Source organism: Pituophis catenifer, unplaced genomic scaffold (genome assembly GCF_029215685.1).
Source record: "Pituophis catenifer annectens isolate HBS135680 unplaced genomic scaffold, rPitCat1.0.hap2 SCAF_1, whole genome shotgun sequence".
Lineage (NCBI taxonomy): Eukaryota > Metazoa > Chordata > Lepidosauria > Squamata > Colubridae > Pituophis > Pituophis catenifer.
The window spans coordinates 275,635,599-275,652,272 of NW_027256881.1; the positions used below are offsets into that span (position 1 = coordinate 275,635,599).

The 16,674-nt window shown below is 40.9% G+C and overlaps 1 protein-coding gene across 3 annotated transcripts in view; it reads left to right on the forward strand.

Annotated features, from left to right (window-relative positions):
- Positions 1–6,648, forward strand: part of DGKZ (diacylglycerol kinase zeta) — a 119,342-nt gene extending 112,694 nt beyond the window's left edge. For all 3 annotated transcript variants that reach the window (XM_070936227.1, XM_070936233.1, XM_070936215.1), the window contains exon 32: positions 3,442–6,648. In XM_070936227.1, the coding sequence (XP_070792328.1) occupies positions 3,442–3,558 (117 nt within the window). In that variant the 3' untranslated portion in view covers positions 3,559–6,648. The remainder of the gene's footprint in view (positions 1–3,441) is intronic.
- Positions 6,649–16,674: the final 10,026 nt, after the last annotated feature.

Sequence of the window (16,674 nt, forward strand, 5' to 3'; positions counted from 1 at the left end):
AAGATTGTCCCTTTTCTTCCTCACAGTTGTAAATGCCCTACCTTGGTGCCTGCACTGAAGGGGGCTTGAGTTCCTGACAGGAGACACTACTGAATCTGTGATTTTCTTAATATAGCTTTCTGCATTTGGAACAAGACCTGAGGGCAACACAGCTAGAGCCAATGTTCCATACATTTCAATGTGTCTTCCTAACTTTCTGCCAATTGTTGAGTGCTCATGCTGTAACATGGTTTAATGTTACCCGTGCAGGGAGAAAGTAAACTGTGCTATGAGAGTGTACAAACCTTCTTTCTGACTAAATGCCAGCATGCATCAAATACAATTTGTTCCCTGTTCCTTAAACAAAATAGTGAACTGGATGAAACATTCTGAATCACAATCTCCAGCAGCTGGGGAAGATGCCTTGGAAGCTTAATTTCAGGTTCAGTTTCTGTGCATTTAAGGGTGGGGGGGATCTCTCTGCTGCTATTCTTGTTGCAAGAGAAAATAGGCAGTTGAATGGAACAAAATGTGTAGTGATTAAAGATGCTAAATAATGCGATTGTGAAGGAGCAGCCTCTGGGTTGTACTTGTGTGTGGAAACTATATGACAGTGATGGCTAATCTTTTTGCCATCGCATGCCAGGAGTGGGGGTGTCACACATGCACATGCCCACACCCATAATTTTATGCGCCCCGACCCCGTGCATGTGCGTGCGACCCCCCCTTCCCCCCCGCTCCTGGCACGCAATGGCCTGGTAGGCCCGTTTTTCTCTCTCACCTGGCTCCAGAGCCTCTTATGAGTCTGGGGAGGTCAAAAACAGCCTTCCCCACCCCCGGAAGCCCTCCGGAGGCCAGAAATGGCCCGTTTCCCAACTTCTGGTTGGACAGGAAGTGATTTTTGTGCTATCCCCAGCCTCCAGAGACTCCTAGAGAGGCTCTGGAAGCTGGGGACATCAAAAAACATCACTTCCTGTCCAACCAGAAGTTGGGAAACGCTGTTTCTGGTCTCCCGAGGGCCTCCTGGGGGAATGGGGAAGGCCGTTTTTGCCCTCCCCAGAGAGGCTCTGGAGCCAGGTGAGAAGAGAAAAATGGGCCTTCCCCACCACCCCCCCAAGCCCTCTGGAGGCAAGACACAGCCTGTTTCCCTACTCCAAAGGCCTGAAAATCAGTGCACAGCAGAGTTGAGCTCGCATGCCCACTGATATGGCTATGTATGCCACAGGTTTGCCATCATGGGTATATGACTTCATGCGTGTGCTTTGCTTCTAGCTTTGTCTTTCACTTGGATAGGAATTTGCAAGGGGTCAGTCTATTCTCCAAAGCACCTGAAGGCAGGACAAGAAGCAATGGGTGCCAACTGATCAAGGAGAGATCCAACCTACAAATAGGGAGTACTTTCTTGACAGTCAGAACAATTAATCAGTGGAATGACTTGCTTGGAGCTCTGGAGGTTTCTAAGAAGAGATTGGAAAGCCATTTGTCTGAAATGGTATAGGGTCTCCTGCTGGGTGTTGTAGTCGAAGACTGCCTGTAAAAGACTTTCAAGGTCCCTTCGAACTCTTATTCTGCAAATAAGGGGAGAAAAGTGAAGCTAAGAACTTAATCAGATTAATCAGATCAGATTAACAGAGTTGGAAGGGACCTTATAGGTTATCCAGTCCAACCCCCCGCCCAAGCAGGAGACCCTACACCACCTCTGACAAATGGCAGTCTTGAAAGTCTTAAGTGATGAAGCTCCCACAACTTCCGAAGGCAAGCTGTTCCATTGGTTGATTGTTCTCACTGTCAGAAAGTTCCTCCTCATTTCTAGGTTGAATCTCTCCTTGGTCAGTTTCCATCCATTATTCCTTATCCTTTATCTCATCTATATCTATATCTATATATAGCTATATCTATCTGTGGCTGCTTGTAAAGGAGGCCCTGCATATCTGTAGCCCAGTATACTCCACTGAGATGCAACTAGCCATTATCTCTGAAAATAATTTTGATTAATTGGATTCCTTCCTTCCTTCCTTCCTTCCTTCCTTCCTTCCTTCCTTCCTTCCTTCCTTCCTTCCTTCCTCCCTTCCTTGCTTGCTTGCTTGCTTGCTTGCTTGCTTTCTGCTAGGAGGTGAGGGCCACAGTGGGAGATTTATTCTCTCCCACTTTCAGTACAGGCGGCAGCTACCCAGTTTTCCTTGGCCTTTCTCAGGAGTGTGTTTGTTCAGTACTGGTGAAGTGTGGGGGTTGTGAATGAGAGGGAGGGAGAGTTTGTGCTATGGGGGAAGAAAGAGGAGTCATGGCTGAAAACTGTTAACAGATTTAGTTTTTATGGAGTGCAGGAGTTCATTAGCGGACACAGTCCAGATGGCTGCAGTACGTTCGTGAAATATGAGCTTCCTTGGGGATTCAGGAGAACTAGTAAGGCTGTGAGGATGATATTTCAGGGCCCTCCCCAGGCATATACCTCACCCAGCCAGCACCCCCACACTCCTTACTTTCTCAGAATGAGTAGACAAGCAATGAAGTTAAGAAACACAAGCTTATGTCAAAATTTTTCACTTTCCCTGTTTACACTCTTGCAGTGTGAGAATATGGAAACACAGGCTCCCCCTCCTAATATCCAGTAAGGGGAACAGAGTGGGTATACAAACAGGCCCTTGAGGACTTATTTAGCTGTCAGTTGCTAATCTTCCAGAAACCCCAAAGCTTCCCATCCAGGCAAGCTCTTCCAGTCTTACGGCTTTTTCCCACATCTCTTGAGGCAAGACTGGAATCTGTGTATGTAGCTACAGCCCTACATTTGGGGCCCTTTTCTTTCCAGGACTGCATGTGAATACAGATTACTTAGGATAACTAGTAGGTGCATTTAATATAGATAGCCTTATTTATGGGAAATAGTATGCACAGTTCACAGAGTTCAAAGTTGATGTGAAGGTCACAGAGGCATTATTATTTTTTGTCCTTGTACATGTACATCTGTAATACAAAAAGGGGGAGAAATATACCTTTTTTGCATTCATTTGTCTCTTGCCCCAGTGTACAAATAGTGTGTGTGTGTGTGTGCGTGTGTGTGTGTGTGCGCGTGCACTTATCTATTTATTTGTTTATGAGACAAAGCAAGACCTAGCAACAGCCAAATGATCTGATATTTCTGTCTGTGGGAGTTACATGGAGCCCGAAATTAAAATTAAATTATAAGGTTCTTGGACACGTTTATAAATGATGTAATGCCTACAGCTATGTAAATACGATTTACAAATCAATGGTTTTTTAAGAATACATTTTCGTACCCAAATGTGTTTGTTTTAAAATCCTAGATGAGACTGTTAACCCCTCAAATTGCCAACCATTAGAGGGGCCAAACATCTAATGGATCACAACATAGCTGAGGAATTCAAAAATGAAGAGGGGAGAGAAATTCTGTGGTATCAAAGAGTTTTGGGCTCCAGTCTCCCTTTTTGTTTTATCTTCTCACAGGGAGACACACCCAAGCACAGAGCTGAGAAGGCAAACGATCCCGACCTGGCTGCCTACCTCGAAAATCGACAGCACTATCAGATGATCCAGCGGGAGGATCAGGAAACAGCCGTGTAGCACTCAGCATGCCTTCATCGTTTCCTGGGGGGCAGAGAAGCCGAGTAGCATGGGAACCTGGCTAGCCTTTTCTTGAATGTCCACCACACAGAGGATCCAGAGTTTTCTGTTTAGGCTTGGCCACGGTGCTGTTATTTATTTATGTAGTGGGTATTGAACAATGCTGACTGCCACATCCCTCACCGCCATCACATTCCATGGATGGATACCTTTGCCTGATATTTCGTTCCTATCTGCTTCTAAGTTTTTTTTGACCCTCGTCGCTGCTGCTCTCAAAGCAGGAAAAATACTCCCTTCTAGCTATTGGTGGAGCTCCATTTCAGATATCTGCTCCATCCCCATGCCACCATTGTGCAACTTTGTGTTATCTCCCTAAAGGCAGCATCTGCAACCCCTTTTAGATCCTCTGAAGCTTCATTCCACTGATTCTGCTGATTTCCCAGCAGTGGGTATTGTCTTTCTCAATACGGTAGCAATGCCCATTTGTCGTGGTATATTCTGTACTGGAAATTTACTAGCACAATTTTTGAGAAGGCATACAGAAGAGACCTGTGTTTATTTGCTATAGCCCTTTCTTGTTATTCAGGCACTGTAGTATTCAATTACTTGTGTAAACTCTGGGTGACAGTCACATTGGCAAGCAATCCAAGTATCCAAAGCAAGCTATGGGCTTGGTTTGCATTCTCTCAGCACAATATATCCCTCTTCCTCCCTTTCTTTTATTCCCTTTACTATGTTGACCCTGTATTGCAAACCCCATGCTGTAGAGGGTGTTTATATATCTTGCAAAAACGGGGAACACCAGGTCAAATCCCACTCCTTTCAATTTAAGCTGCTGCAAGCTGAGTTTTGAGACTGCCGCACTAAATGTTTTGAGCAAAGTGCCTCCTCTCCAGGTTTCTTTCCCCCCCATCTTTTCTCTCTCTTTCTGTTCTCATATATTACCTTTTTCTGCTTTTTGCATTCACCGATTTAGGAAATAGCAGCCAGTTGTAAGCATATTCGAAATATGTTTGGAAAGCTTGAAGTTTGCTGAAAAGGGGAGAGAAATCTCATCCAAAAAGGCCATTGGCACTTACCATACCTAAGGACAAAGCATTATCAGTACGGAAATTACCTTTTCATTTTAAGGAGATAGGAGTAACTATAAAACGCATCAATATAAAGGGAACTATTCCTATCAGCTAGCGTTAATGGCACATTTTTACCCAGGGACTTGTACTGACAGTAGTAGTAATGAATGGAAAAGTTCCTGTACAGTCATCTGATTTCTTGCCTAAAAAAGAATGGTCCCTGGAATTGGTTCCTAGACTCATGCATAGACACAGGCTACCCACATCAATTTATAATATTTTGGTGCACAGACTTAACAATGTGCAAGTCCTATGGGCACAATTGGAGGCAGATCCTAATTGTCATCCTGAGATGTTTTGTTTACCCAAGTCTCCCATCACTACCTGTCCCGTTTTGGGGGGTTTTCTAAAGCAAAGCAACCCAAAACTTCCCAGCACTTAATGTTCAGAGAATATGATATATAGTCAACCTGCATGTAGATTGAATTGATACCCAACTGATTTGCTAAAACAGGGACTATATGAAATCTAGCTGTCATGCAAATGAGTTTACAAGCATATAAACATACTATTCTACCTGAACAGTTCAGATTAAATAATTTCAATGCTCTACTTGGCCAAGAAGAGTGGACTGAAACTGGACCAAAGGTTTTTTTTTTAATAATTTACATCTCCAGTGTGGGCAAGAATTCTTAAATCTCATTGAGGCTATGGGTTCTGTTGTGAAACTGTTGAAAAATAGATGGCTTTCTGAGGACACTGGATCACAAATGTAAGGACCCATAGAAGACAGTTTTGTGCACAAAATATGTTTAAACCGGGCATCTTAAAAGAGCAGGAGAAGCAAACTGCTGGTGAAATCAGCAGTAATTTACCAGGGATTATCTTCCATAGATGCAAGAGTTTGTATTTAGAAAGAACAGGCTTTAAAGTCATGATTCTCCTAATTTTAGGAGGCTTAATGAGATTAGAGTCAAGAATTTCTTACATATCACTCAGAAATGTAAGACTATATCTGACTGGAAGCTTGTCCTCTTTCAAGGCTGAGCTTGCCTGCCTTCTGTATCTAATGCTTTTAAGATTGAGATGCTAAATATCTCTGATAGCGCCTGAGACTTGAAACAATGGCCAAGTGTCCATTTGAGCCCACTCTGGGAGCTGGCTTTTTCCTCTGGTTGTGTCCCTGTCTTTTAAACATGGCACTAAGCAAAGGATAATACCACAAAGCAGACTGCACTCTGAGCACAGGTCCCAGGCAAGATGTTAATTGTTCTAAATCAGAAACACTTGTCATCTCTTTGACATCACCCCTCCTTTCCTCTCCACAGATGTGGTAGAACAGCCAAAACATTTGGGCATCTGAGGGTGGTGCTGACTCACAGCTGCACCATATCAAGTCCAAGTGGTTGGATCAGCTAGGTCTTTGGCCTTGTACAGCCCACTGCTGTGCCAATAATGGCGACTTCCCATCCTGCATGACATGGCTATATTGTAGGTCAACTGAAGAGAATGCCTCATTGCTTTGCTCTAAACTAGGAGGACTCATGCTCTGGATTTTTAAAATTGTAAACATTCCTCTCTATATACAAGCTGGCTCCCTAAATGTGTTTTATAGCCCCATAGGTCTGCTATCTTCTCTTCCTCCCTTTTATATGTCTTCTTAAACTTTGTACAGGTAGTTCAAAAGCACACTGTTTCCTCATCTCTAAATGTTTGTTTGTGCATGTGTGTGTCCTAAGCTGAGTTGCTGTGCAATTCAAACCTTGGCTTGTTCTACTCCAAGGGGGAAGGAGTGTGTTTGAGAGTGTTTTTCCCCCTGTGCAATACCTGATTCCCATTTCCTAGATTCAGACTAGTAGGACACTTTTGGTTTGATTGTTTTTGGTTTGATTGTTTTTGGTTTGGTTTGTTTTTTTTTTAATGTAACTACATTGGAAGCTTGTGCTTCTGACTTTCTCTTTGACAGTTTAAATGTTTTGTTGAGTTTTGCCATTAAAATAGAAGGATGAACATTTTACTTCCCCTCTCTTATTTTTTTTTTCAAAGCACATCCCTTTCTCATACATGGTGTTTATAATAAAAAAATCCTTTATTCCCTTAAAAAGGAGTAGCTAATCCCATTTTGCAATTCTTATGTGTTGGAAGTGACTTTTAAGCATAGATGAAAACCACAGAACGAACTTAGCTGCCTGTCTACTCAATTTTTGCCTTCACAAAAGATGGATGAAATGGGCTCTTAGCAGGTATTTTTTTTTTGCTAATGTTTCAATTAGTGTAAAAAGAAAACAAAGTGACATGACAGTGACTTTGTTTGTTTGTTTGTTTGTTTGTTTGCTTGCTTGCTTCCATTCCAGCACCAGTGCTGAATTACAGGTGCTGGTAGCTAGCTGTTCCAACAAATAATCCAACATTAAAATGTATGCGTGCTTGGTTATTTAACATACTGAATAGTAGAACTTCAAGAAGACTTCCTGAAGGAAAAAGAGTCATCTTCAGATGTTTCAGGAAATGCAACTGTGTTGGTGTATCTTTGAAAACTAATATATTGTGACATGGAGTTTTGTACTAACTCAACAGAGGCAGGGGTATTTCGTGACCTTCAGGTAGACCTGGGATTCTGAAGAACTGTCATATAAACACTGAACTGGATTTCAAGAACTGGGAATGGAAAACCTTTTCAGTTGAAGTAACTCCCCCTCGGTCATAAAGGGAGATTTTATAACACCATTTATTTAACCAGACTCAGAAATGCAGGTTTACAACCTCTGCTCATTTTCTGCCCTAAAAACTTCATTCATATACATAAAAGTCATGTATAATTATTCAAATCAAATTTTCAGTTTTTCTTTAAATAACTGGTATATATGCACACATCTCTCTCTCATCTGACCCAGCAATCTGTTTGGATTCCTATTTATGCAAAAATACAGTTGCTGTTAGGAACAGACCATCAGCCTGAAAGCATTCCCTTTTCAGTGTTGCCATCCTCACAGATAGGTGTTGGCATATGGTCAGGGTCAGACAGACACCGCCCCACTCCTTTTTTTTAATTAGTGAAATACATTATTTTTTTATTATTATTTCGTTCTCTAAAGGTTACAGGGGTTGGTTTGAGTAATGTGGTGGTATATTCAGCAGGAAAACTGGAATTTCCTAGCCTCTTTTCCAGTTTTGTGGACAATTAATAAAAGCTGGTGTAAAATGAACAAAATCAGTTGTGCTGTGCCTCAAATTACCCTGCCAATTACTTTTTTGCCACCTGATTTGGGGTGCTAGAATGGCTTGTGCAATGCCCTCCCTTTGTTAGATGTTATCTAACAAAGAGAAAGAACAAACGTTTTAAAACATTTAAAATGTTTTCCCTTCAGCACGGAAAAAGTTCCACCAAGATTTGTTTTTCTACGATCAAGATTGCATTTTAAAAATATCTTTAAAATCTTCAATCTTGTTGACATCTTGGAATATATCTGCTTGCGTCCAATACTTGCATCCTATACATACAAGTCCTAACCATTTTTTTTTCCTTGAATAAATCATGTGTGGTTCAGTAGCACTTATTTCCGTATAAATTTACTTCAGATTACAACTGCAGTTCAATGCTCGAAACAGAGAGGGGGTCAGTCTCTTTTTAACTGAGGTGATTAGTTCTGTGCCTAGAAACTCCCAGAAGGCTATAACATCAATTTTATTCTGGCAGGGGTGCAGGCCTCAAAAAGAGCCTTGCATTTATAAACCAGGCTTTCCTTTTCATTCATCACAGACTTCATACTTGTTCATAATATATCTTGGAATTTTTAATCAGCAATGTTTCTTTTGGAAACCCTAAAGCAACCCTTTTGGGCATTTGCCCTACAGTGTCCATAAACCGCCTGTTCCTATCTACTAAAGAATTGGTGACTTCAAAGTTGAGGTCTGCTTTTAATTCCATAGTATTCCATTTGCTTGCTGACTCATAATAGGGAGGGGAGTGATACATTGTTTCCTCTTGATTTTCCTCTTTGTAGGCAGATAAATACTCTGAAATCCATATGCAAATGACTGGTCTGAGAAAAACTCCTGATGTTAATTTGAGGTGTCCCTTTAAAGCAGCGTGCTAGACATGGCTATCTCATCAAAAGGCTTGCTTTTCCATAGCTGCACATTCCATCTTAAAAGTCTGATCAAATACAGATGCTGTGGCTTTAAAGATCTGCCACCCTGACCCCTCCCCCTTTCCCCTTCTCCAGTCTTGCACTCAGTTTAGCATTGGGGGGCGGGGGGGGGGGGAGATTCTGAAGTGCTAGAAAGTTTGCACATGCTACTGACGTTACATATGCTTAATAGACATTTTAGAATGTGCCATTGTATCAATACACATTCAACAATCTGGGGAAGCTGAAAGACAGCACATATTTTTCATTGATATTTTGTTCAACCTTTACCGTTTGATGTTACGATGTGTGTAACACTGTAGGTGTCAGGGACCAATCATATTTGAAAAAAGAATATTGGCTCCTAAAGAACAGATGGAAGTTGGTGCTCATTTACTAACTAGTAAGGGCTGGCAGAAAAGTCCATGTAACTTGTTCCTTGTCCCACGACTAGATTTGTTCTTCCCTAAACCCTGGAAATGCATGTGCTAGGAATTTCTTGGATGTCTCTTACAACCTCAGTACTTCAGGTAATGTCACCGGGTGTCCAAAGTAACCAGGGGTGGTGTGGTTACTGTACCTCATCCAGTGGGGGGGTTGCCCCTGGTTCGCACCGGTTCTATAGAACCGGCAGTAAAACCAGTGGGAGGCTCTGCCCACCGACCCTGACGTCATCAAAACGCTTCTGCGCATGCGCAGAAGAGTGAGCAAAGCAAGCACGTGCACGCACCCCACTGCGAACCGGTAATAAAAGGTCAGTAGAACCCACCCCTGACCTCATCCCTTTCAGTGTCTGAAGCATTCTTGTGCCCCCTCCCCAAATCATACAGTTCTAAAATGTCTCGCCTGTCATGGGGAGAGAAAGATTCTGGAAACCAACAATCTTACTACCTTTTCCTGTATTCTTTGCTTGCTTTGACAGTAACTGGCCCCCTAATCAGCTCCATCAAACTTTCAGGGGCTTCTAATGAGTAGATTTATCGTAATAGAGCGAAGGAAGCCATTATGAAAGAATTTGAAATGCAAGCCTATTTTAAACAGAAATCAAGCTTCGAATTCTTGTGCCTTTTCCTCCAACATAACAGCTAGAAGCCATTTTGGTGGGGATGGAGCAAAAATCAATCATTTCTATTTGTTTCTAGTTAGGATAACAGGCCGATTTGGTATTGGGTTGTTTGCCTGTGACTGTGAGAACTTGCTTTCCAGGCTGTCTTCCAGCATTCCTTCCTATTGGGAAGGGTCTTCTTTCACATTGCCAGAGAACCCCAGCAGTTGGCACTGCGTGCCTAGTCTACTGAGGAGGGAGGGTTTCTGAATGGACTTCAATGCTGCTACATTATGGAGGGGTTCAAAGCCAGTGCCGTCACTTAAGTTTTTCCAAGCTCTACCACCTCTGCAGGTGTCACTGGATTCTTCCTTCATTTCTTGGGTTGCTCTCAAAGCCTCTAAGCTCCTGCCTCCTGCTGATATGCTAATCAATCTATGCACAGGATTCAGGGGACTCATCCTTCCTGGTTCCCAAAATGAACCCAGTGGGAAATTATTACTTTGATTAGAATGAATAAACAGGTATACTGCAAGGAGCAGGAAGAAGTCTTACTATCCCTGCTATCTAGCCAGAAGAGGTTCCTTTTTGCTCCATCTCTTGTAACCAAGTATACATGGAACTCAGCAGCCCAAGATTTATTGCAAGCAACATCATCATAAAGGAATCTAATTCTAAACCACTGTTTAGCTACAGGCAAAGAAAGGAAGAGTGCATTGTGTGCTATGAGTGAACTAAATATTGTAATACTAAGGGGGAAACCACTTTAACTAAGTGAAGATGTCCAAATTGCCATCAGGTTTTCTATTTTCTCTGTGGTCAATTTACTGGGAGGATGGAATTCTGTTCTCATAGGATGATAGCAAACATTCTCTAGGGAAAATTGTATCAGTCTTCAAAAATGACATTGCGTCTCTAAGGCTTACCGCAGGGTTTGTGAAATTGTGCCAGGGAGACTTTTGAGGTTTAGGGCAAAACTAAAGGGAGGGGGATGGTGAATAAATTAGTATTGAAGGGAGAGAGATGGAACCACCCAACCCAAGCTAATCAGCACAGAAGGGCAGCTTGCCAGCGGCTTTATTAAGGCTGGAAAAGTTACCGTAAACGAATGGCACAATAGGCTTGGGAGAGAAACAGAGATCAGAGCTCTCCTTTTTCATATCCAGGATACAGAAACCAAAGCTCACTATAATTATTGCACTGAACAAATAGCACATCTGTACAGATGTTATTTAAAAAGTAAGACATATTGTTAGTATGTATCCTATTTTCTTTAAACTTTGCAGGATTTAACTCCAGATTGGTTTTTTTTTAAAGCCCCTCTCCTTAGGTCTATCTACCATTCTAGCAGAGCCAAAAAGTATCCTATTTCAACATTCCTGTCATCAGTCCTGAATGTCTCTTCTTTCACACAATGAAGCTATAAAGGTGGTTTTCCCAAGTCTTGAAACACTTTCCAGTGTTTCTTTTTCATAATGATAAAATTGCCTTTTATCATCCTGGATATCTTTAAAAGGATATATCTTTCACTTTCCTAGTTTGGGGTGGGGGGAATGGAGGCAACTATCCCTCAGCTTCTAAAGGTACACAATAGGCTTACTAAAAAGAGCCAATGCAATTATCGGCTGCAGCAGTAGAAATGTAGTTTCGGAATCAGGAGAATAGTTCCACTCTGTTCTGAATGGTTCAGACTCCACCTTGGTTATTATGTCCAATTCTGGGCACATTTATGAAAAGTTTAATTAGAACAGCTGCAAAGCAGAGGAACAACAATGCTTGAGGGACAAGAAACAAAAACTTATCAAGAGTGATGCAACAGGGTATGTTTACCCTCCAGAAAGACAACTGAGGGAAAACAGAGCAGTTTTCAAGTCCTGTGAAGATAAGATTAAAGAGCTGGTTTAATGCAGCAGCTGGGAATGGTGCTGGGTTGGAAATCAGAAAATTGCAAGTTCTAATCCTTCCATCCTTCCTTTAGGCATTAAAGACAATAGTGACTTTGGGCCAGTCACTTGCTCTCAGCCCAAACCACCTCACAGACAGGTTGTTGTTGGAAAAATAGAAGGTGGAATCATTATGTATACTCTCTTTGAGTTGTATAAAATAGACAGGATATATTTAAAAAAAATAAATCCACATATAAAAAAAACAGACTTCATCTGTTTTTTGCTCAGGACCTTAAAAATGATTGAAACATTAGGAAGGCAGATTCAGGTTGAATGTTAGTTAAGCAGTTTGGAAGCAGAACCAAGTACTATAAGAAATAAACATATCCACTTCACTGGACATATTCAAATCGAGTTAGCTGTTTGGAGTCCTATCCCTACCTAGTAGGGAGTTGGACTTGATTAGCCTACATGCTCCTTTCCAAATATACAATTGAAAAGTTCAAAAGGTAAATTTTCAACATGAAGATGAGAAAAAAGATCTTACATAAATCAGAACCTTTACATATTTCATTCATAAGTAAACAGTCTCAGTGCCAAAGTACTCCCTTCTATTGTTAAGGTTCTTTGGTCTAATCTAACAAAATGTCTGCCAATAAAATTGTGCATGGTTCAGATCAATCCTTTTCAAGTTTTTTTTATCCTAGAAGAACCTTTGTAATCATTTTCAGATCAAGGAAATTTCTGCATGAAATGGAAAAAATATTTACAGTGCAATGTACTTCTAACAATTTGACAATGTTTATAACAATGGCAAAACTGCAAGTGCTAGTATTATATGGTGTGCAAAGATAAAAAATACCATGTTTTATTCATCTCAACATCTTACTGGATCCAGGGGCTCCACAGAAACCTAGTTAAAACTAGCTTAGCTATACTGTAGAGTGATTAGGAATCCCTCCCACCTTCCAACATTAAATTATTCAGCTCACAGTATACAGTATACTGAGTCTATTAGCGTATCTTGTGAACTTTAAGTTGTGTAGACTTCAACTTCCAGAATTCCCCAGGAGATTTGATAATTTTGTGCTAAATGTTTATGATGTTTGATTTTTCACTGCAAGAGTAATGATTTAAAGGATGTGAAAATGCTCTCTCTCTCTCACAAACACACACACCAGGGGTGGGGTCTAAATTTTTTTTACTACCGGTTCTGTGGGTGTGGCTTATTTTGTGGGTGTGGCTTGGAGGTCATGTGACTAGGTGGGCGTGGCTAGCTGGTCAGTCATTTCTGGAAGGTCCTCGCACTTACGACCCGACTCATTTGTTTGCTTTTAACACTGATCAGCTGTAGGATGGCCCTTTGAAGCCCCGCGGCAAGAGTTTAAATAGTTTTTTTCCCTCTAGTCATCAGCTGGGACTCAGGAGACAGCAATAGATTGGGGGTGGGACCAAATAAAAGGTAAGAATAACGTGGGGGGTGGGGGAGTGGGAGGGCGGGGAGGGAGAACCAATTTGATGATGTCATATCGTCACCGCTACCGGCTCGACCGAACCGGACCAAACCGGGAGGAACCCACCACTGACACACACCCAAAAAAAATCACAATCTCATTATCCATTCTCTCATTTTGTCATACAATTGTTTTCCCTTGGTCTTGTGCTGAGCTTGGAAGTTATCCACTCCTACATGATCATACTGTTTTGACACTCTCATTGTCCAAGTGTTCTATATAAAAACTTTTTCAGTCATCTAGTATGTCCTATTCTAAAAGCTATTTCTGTTTTGATGGTGATGCCAATCTTACAAGCATAGAGAGAGGAAAATGAGAAAGAGTCATTCTCAAGTTGGGTATAGTATAGTATCAACTTCTTCTCTTGGTAATATTGTTTATGGCCCAAAGACCCAAAGCTAGGTAATAATTTTTATCAGTGACCTAAATCATGCCATACCATAGAAATGGCTTAATGGTGAGAAATTAGACCATTTTTTTCCACCATCTACTCTGGAAGGTTGTGCAGAAAAGGCTAAAATGATTAAGAAGTACGTGAGATGCTTCACACTGGAAATGTTTTGTCAAGCCATATCTGTTTTTAATTCTCATGGTACTAATTTTCCCATTTCTTCAGCTCAGTGACTGGTTTGTGTCTGTGCATGTATACTCACTAGGTATGTCCATACACACATCAAAAGTCCTTTGATTCAGTTGTATATAAAGCTTCAGCTGATCCATTCTCTATCATTCTCTATCTAAAAACCCTCTATCATTCAATATAAGTGGGAATTGATAAACGTTCAAAATTCAGCCTTCTAAATACTTCCCATTTTAAGTCTCTAAAAATAAATAGCTCCTAAACCATGGCTGGTCTTTATAACTGAAAGATTATGTTCTAAACTGAATTAGCACAAAATATAGTCGAATATGATATTTGAATTGGCAGCATTAAACGTTTTATCAATTCCCACTTATATTGAATGATAGAGGGTTTTTAGATAGAGAATGATAGAGAATGGATCAGCTGAAGCTTTATATACAACTGAATCAAAGGACTTTTGATGTGTGTATGGACATACCTAGTGAGTATACATGCACAGACACAAACCAGTCACTGAGCTGAAGAGATGGGAAAATAGTACCATGAGAATTAAAAACAGATATGGCTAGACAAAACATTTCCAGTGTGAAGCATCTCACGTACTTCTTAATCGTTTTAGCCTTTTCTGCACAACCTTCCAGAGTAGATGGTGGAAAAAAATGGTCTCATTTCTCACCATTAAGCCATTTCTGTGGTATGGCATGATTCCCGCACTCTCCTGGAAGCTCAGCAGGCGAATGAGAGCCATGATTCCTTCAGGGCCAGAGAAAAACAAATGGATCATTCCCCCAAATCTTTCTCAGGTCAGTGAAATAAAAAAGATGGAAAGAAGCAAGACAGTAATCATCAGATCAAATGTAAAAAATATTAATAATCACAAAGCGCCAATCTTCCTGAATTCCTCTCAATTTTCCTTAGTTTTATGATGAAAAGAAACAAAAGGTGTTTGTAGAGTGAGTAGATTATCAGTATAGGATTGGGAAAATATGAATTCAGATCACTAAATATAACTATTGTTATTTTTAGGCAATTTCTATCCACTTAATGTATACAGAATATGTCACATTCTGTAGAGAGAAATTCTCTGAGGAAGGGTTCCAGTACGATCCAAAAGTTTGAAAGACTAAACCTCTGAGAGTAAACACTTGTTGGAAGTGTTTTTGCTTTAGCAGAATAACATAGTTACCCTTCTGCAAAAACAAATCAGTTAAAAAAAACATTTATCCCAGCAAGCCAAATAACACCTGGAAAGGAACTGTCTTAGCTACTCTCTAAAGCAGAGGTGTCAAACTCACAGCCCACAGGCCAAACACATCACGCACTGGCCATGCCCACCCCCAGTTTAGCAAAGGGGGGGAAAGTTGTGATGCGTCATGTGATGACGCAACTTTGACACTCCTGATCTTTTGGGACTAAAAACAAAGGCCTATGATGGCACCCTCCCAATGGAATGTCATTCCCCTGGAGATAAGATTGGCACTCACCTTGATACTTTCCTGGAACACCCTGAAGATGTGGTTCTGTTAGTGATCCTGGGGACCCCATATTGATTCGGAGCCAATCAAGTGACTGGTTTGTTTGTGCTTGTTGCTGGGGGGGGGGAGCAGGAGAGATTAGGAGTTTTATATTGTGGCTTTTTAATGCTGAAAGCCACTCAGAGTCACTATGAGATGGGCAGCTATATAAATTTAATAAATATATAAAAAGGAGCAATACTATGAAGCACAATGTAGTACATTAGAAGATCATAGTACAGGTAGTCCTCTCTTAACCACAATTGGAAACAGCAATGCCAATGTTAGGAGAGGTACTGAAGTGACAAATCATGTAACCATGTGAAACTTACATCAGGGCCACTGCAATTGTTAAGTGAATCACCCAGTCATTAAGTGGGACAGCACATGACCAGACTCTAATTTTACTAGCAATTTCTCCATTAGCTTGTTGGAAGCCAGTTGTGAAGTTTGCAAATGGTGATCGTATGACTGTGGGGATGCTACAATGATCATAAATCACATTAGTTGTGAAGCATCCAAATACTGATTGCATGATCACAGGGATATTGTGATGGTCATATGTTCAAGTTCAAGTCATAAAGTTACTTTTTTTAGAATTTTGAACAGTCGCTGAACAGCGCTGAAGTCATTAATTGAGGATCACTTATACAGGGCATCAGATCCCAAGGCTATGTTTTCAACTTTTTCCAGAAGGGTAATATAACAATTTTATCTGTTTCAGATAAAATCGGAGACAAATGACCTTTCAATGGGAAGACATTCCAATGGGCTGGTCCCATAACAGAAAAATAACACTTTCCAGCTTTGACCCCCTCCAACCTATCAAAACCTTGGAAAATCAGTTGCTTCTCTCAGCGTGACTGAAACTGTTTGGGCCGACTCTAGAGGGGAAATGTAGTTCTGCAGGAAACCTAGTGAAAGCCATAAAGAGAAGATAGTTTAACTATTTAAACTGAATAAGTGATGCATACAAATCATGTAGATGCAGGAATGTAAATTGTTGTACAGTTTTATAATCTCAAGAATAATCCATATATGAACAGTATAATGGAGAAATGTAGTTCACATCAGGCTCAAGGTTTTGCTTACAACACCACCAAGTAATAAGATCACTTAAATTATAATTCAATTACAAAAAAGAGAACGATCAACCAATGGAACAGCTTGCCTTCAGAAGTTGTGGGAGCTTCATCACTGGAAGCTTTCAAGAAGAGACTGGACAGTCATCTGTCAGAAATGGTATAGGGTCTTCTGCTTGAGCAGGGGGTTGGACTAGATGACCTACAACCCTAACCCCCCCCCACCCGGTTATTCTATGTTATTCTATGCAAGAATTCTCATACGTTTGAAGATTTGCCATGAACTGCC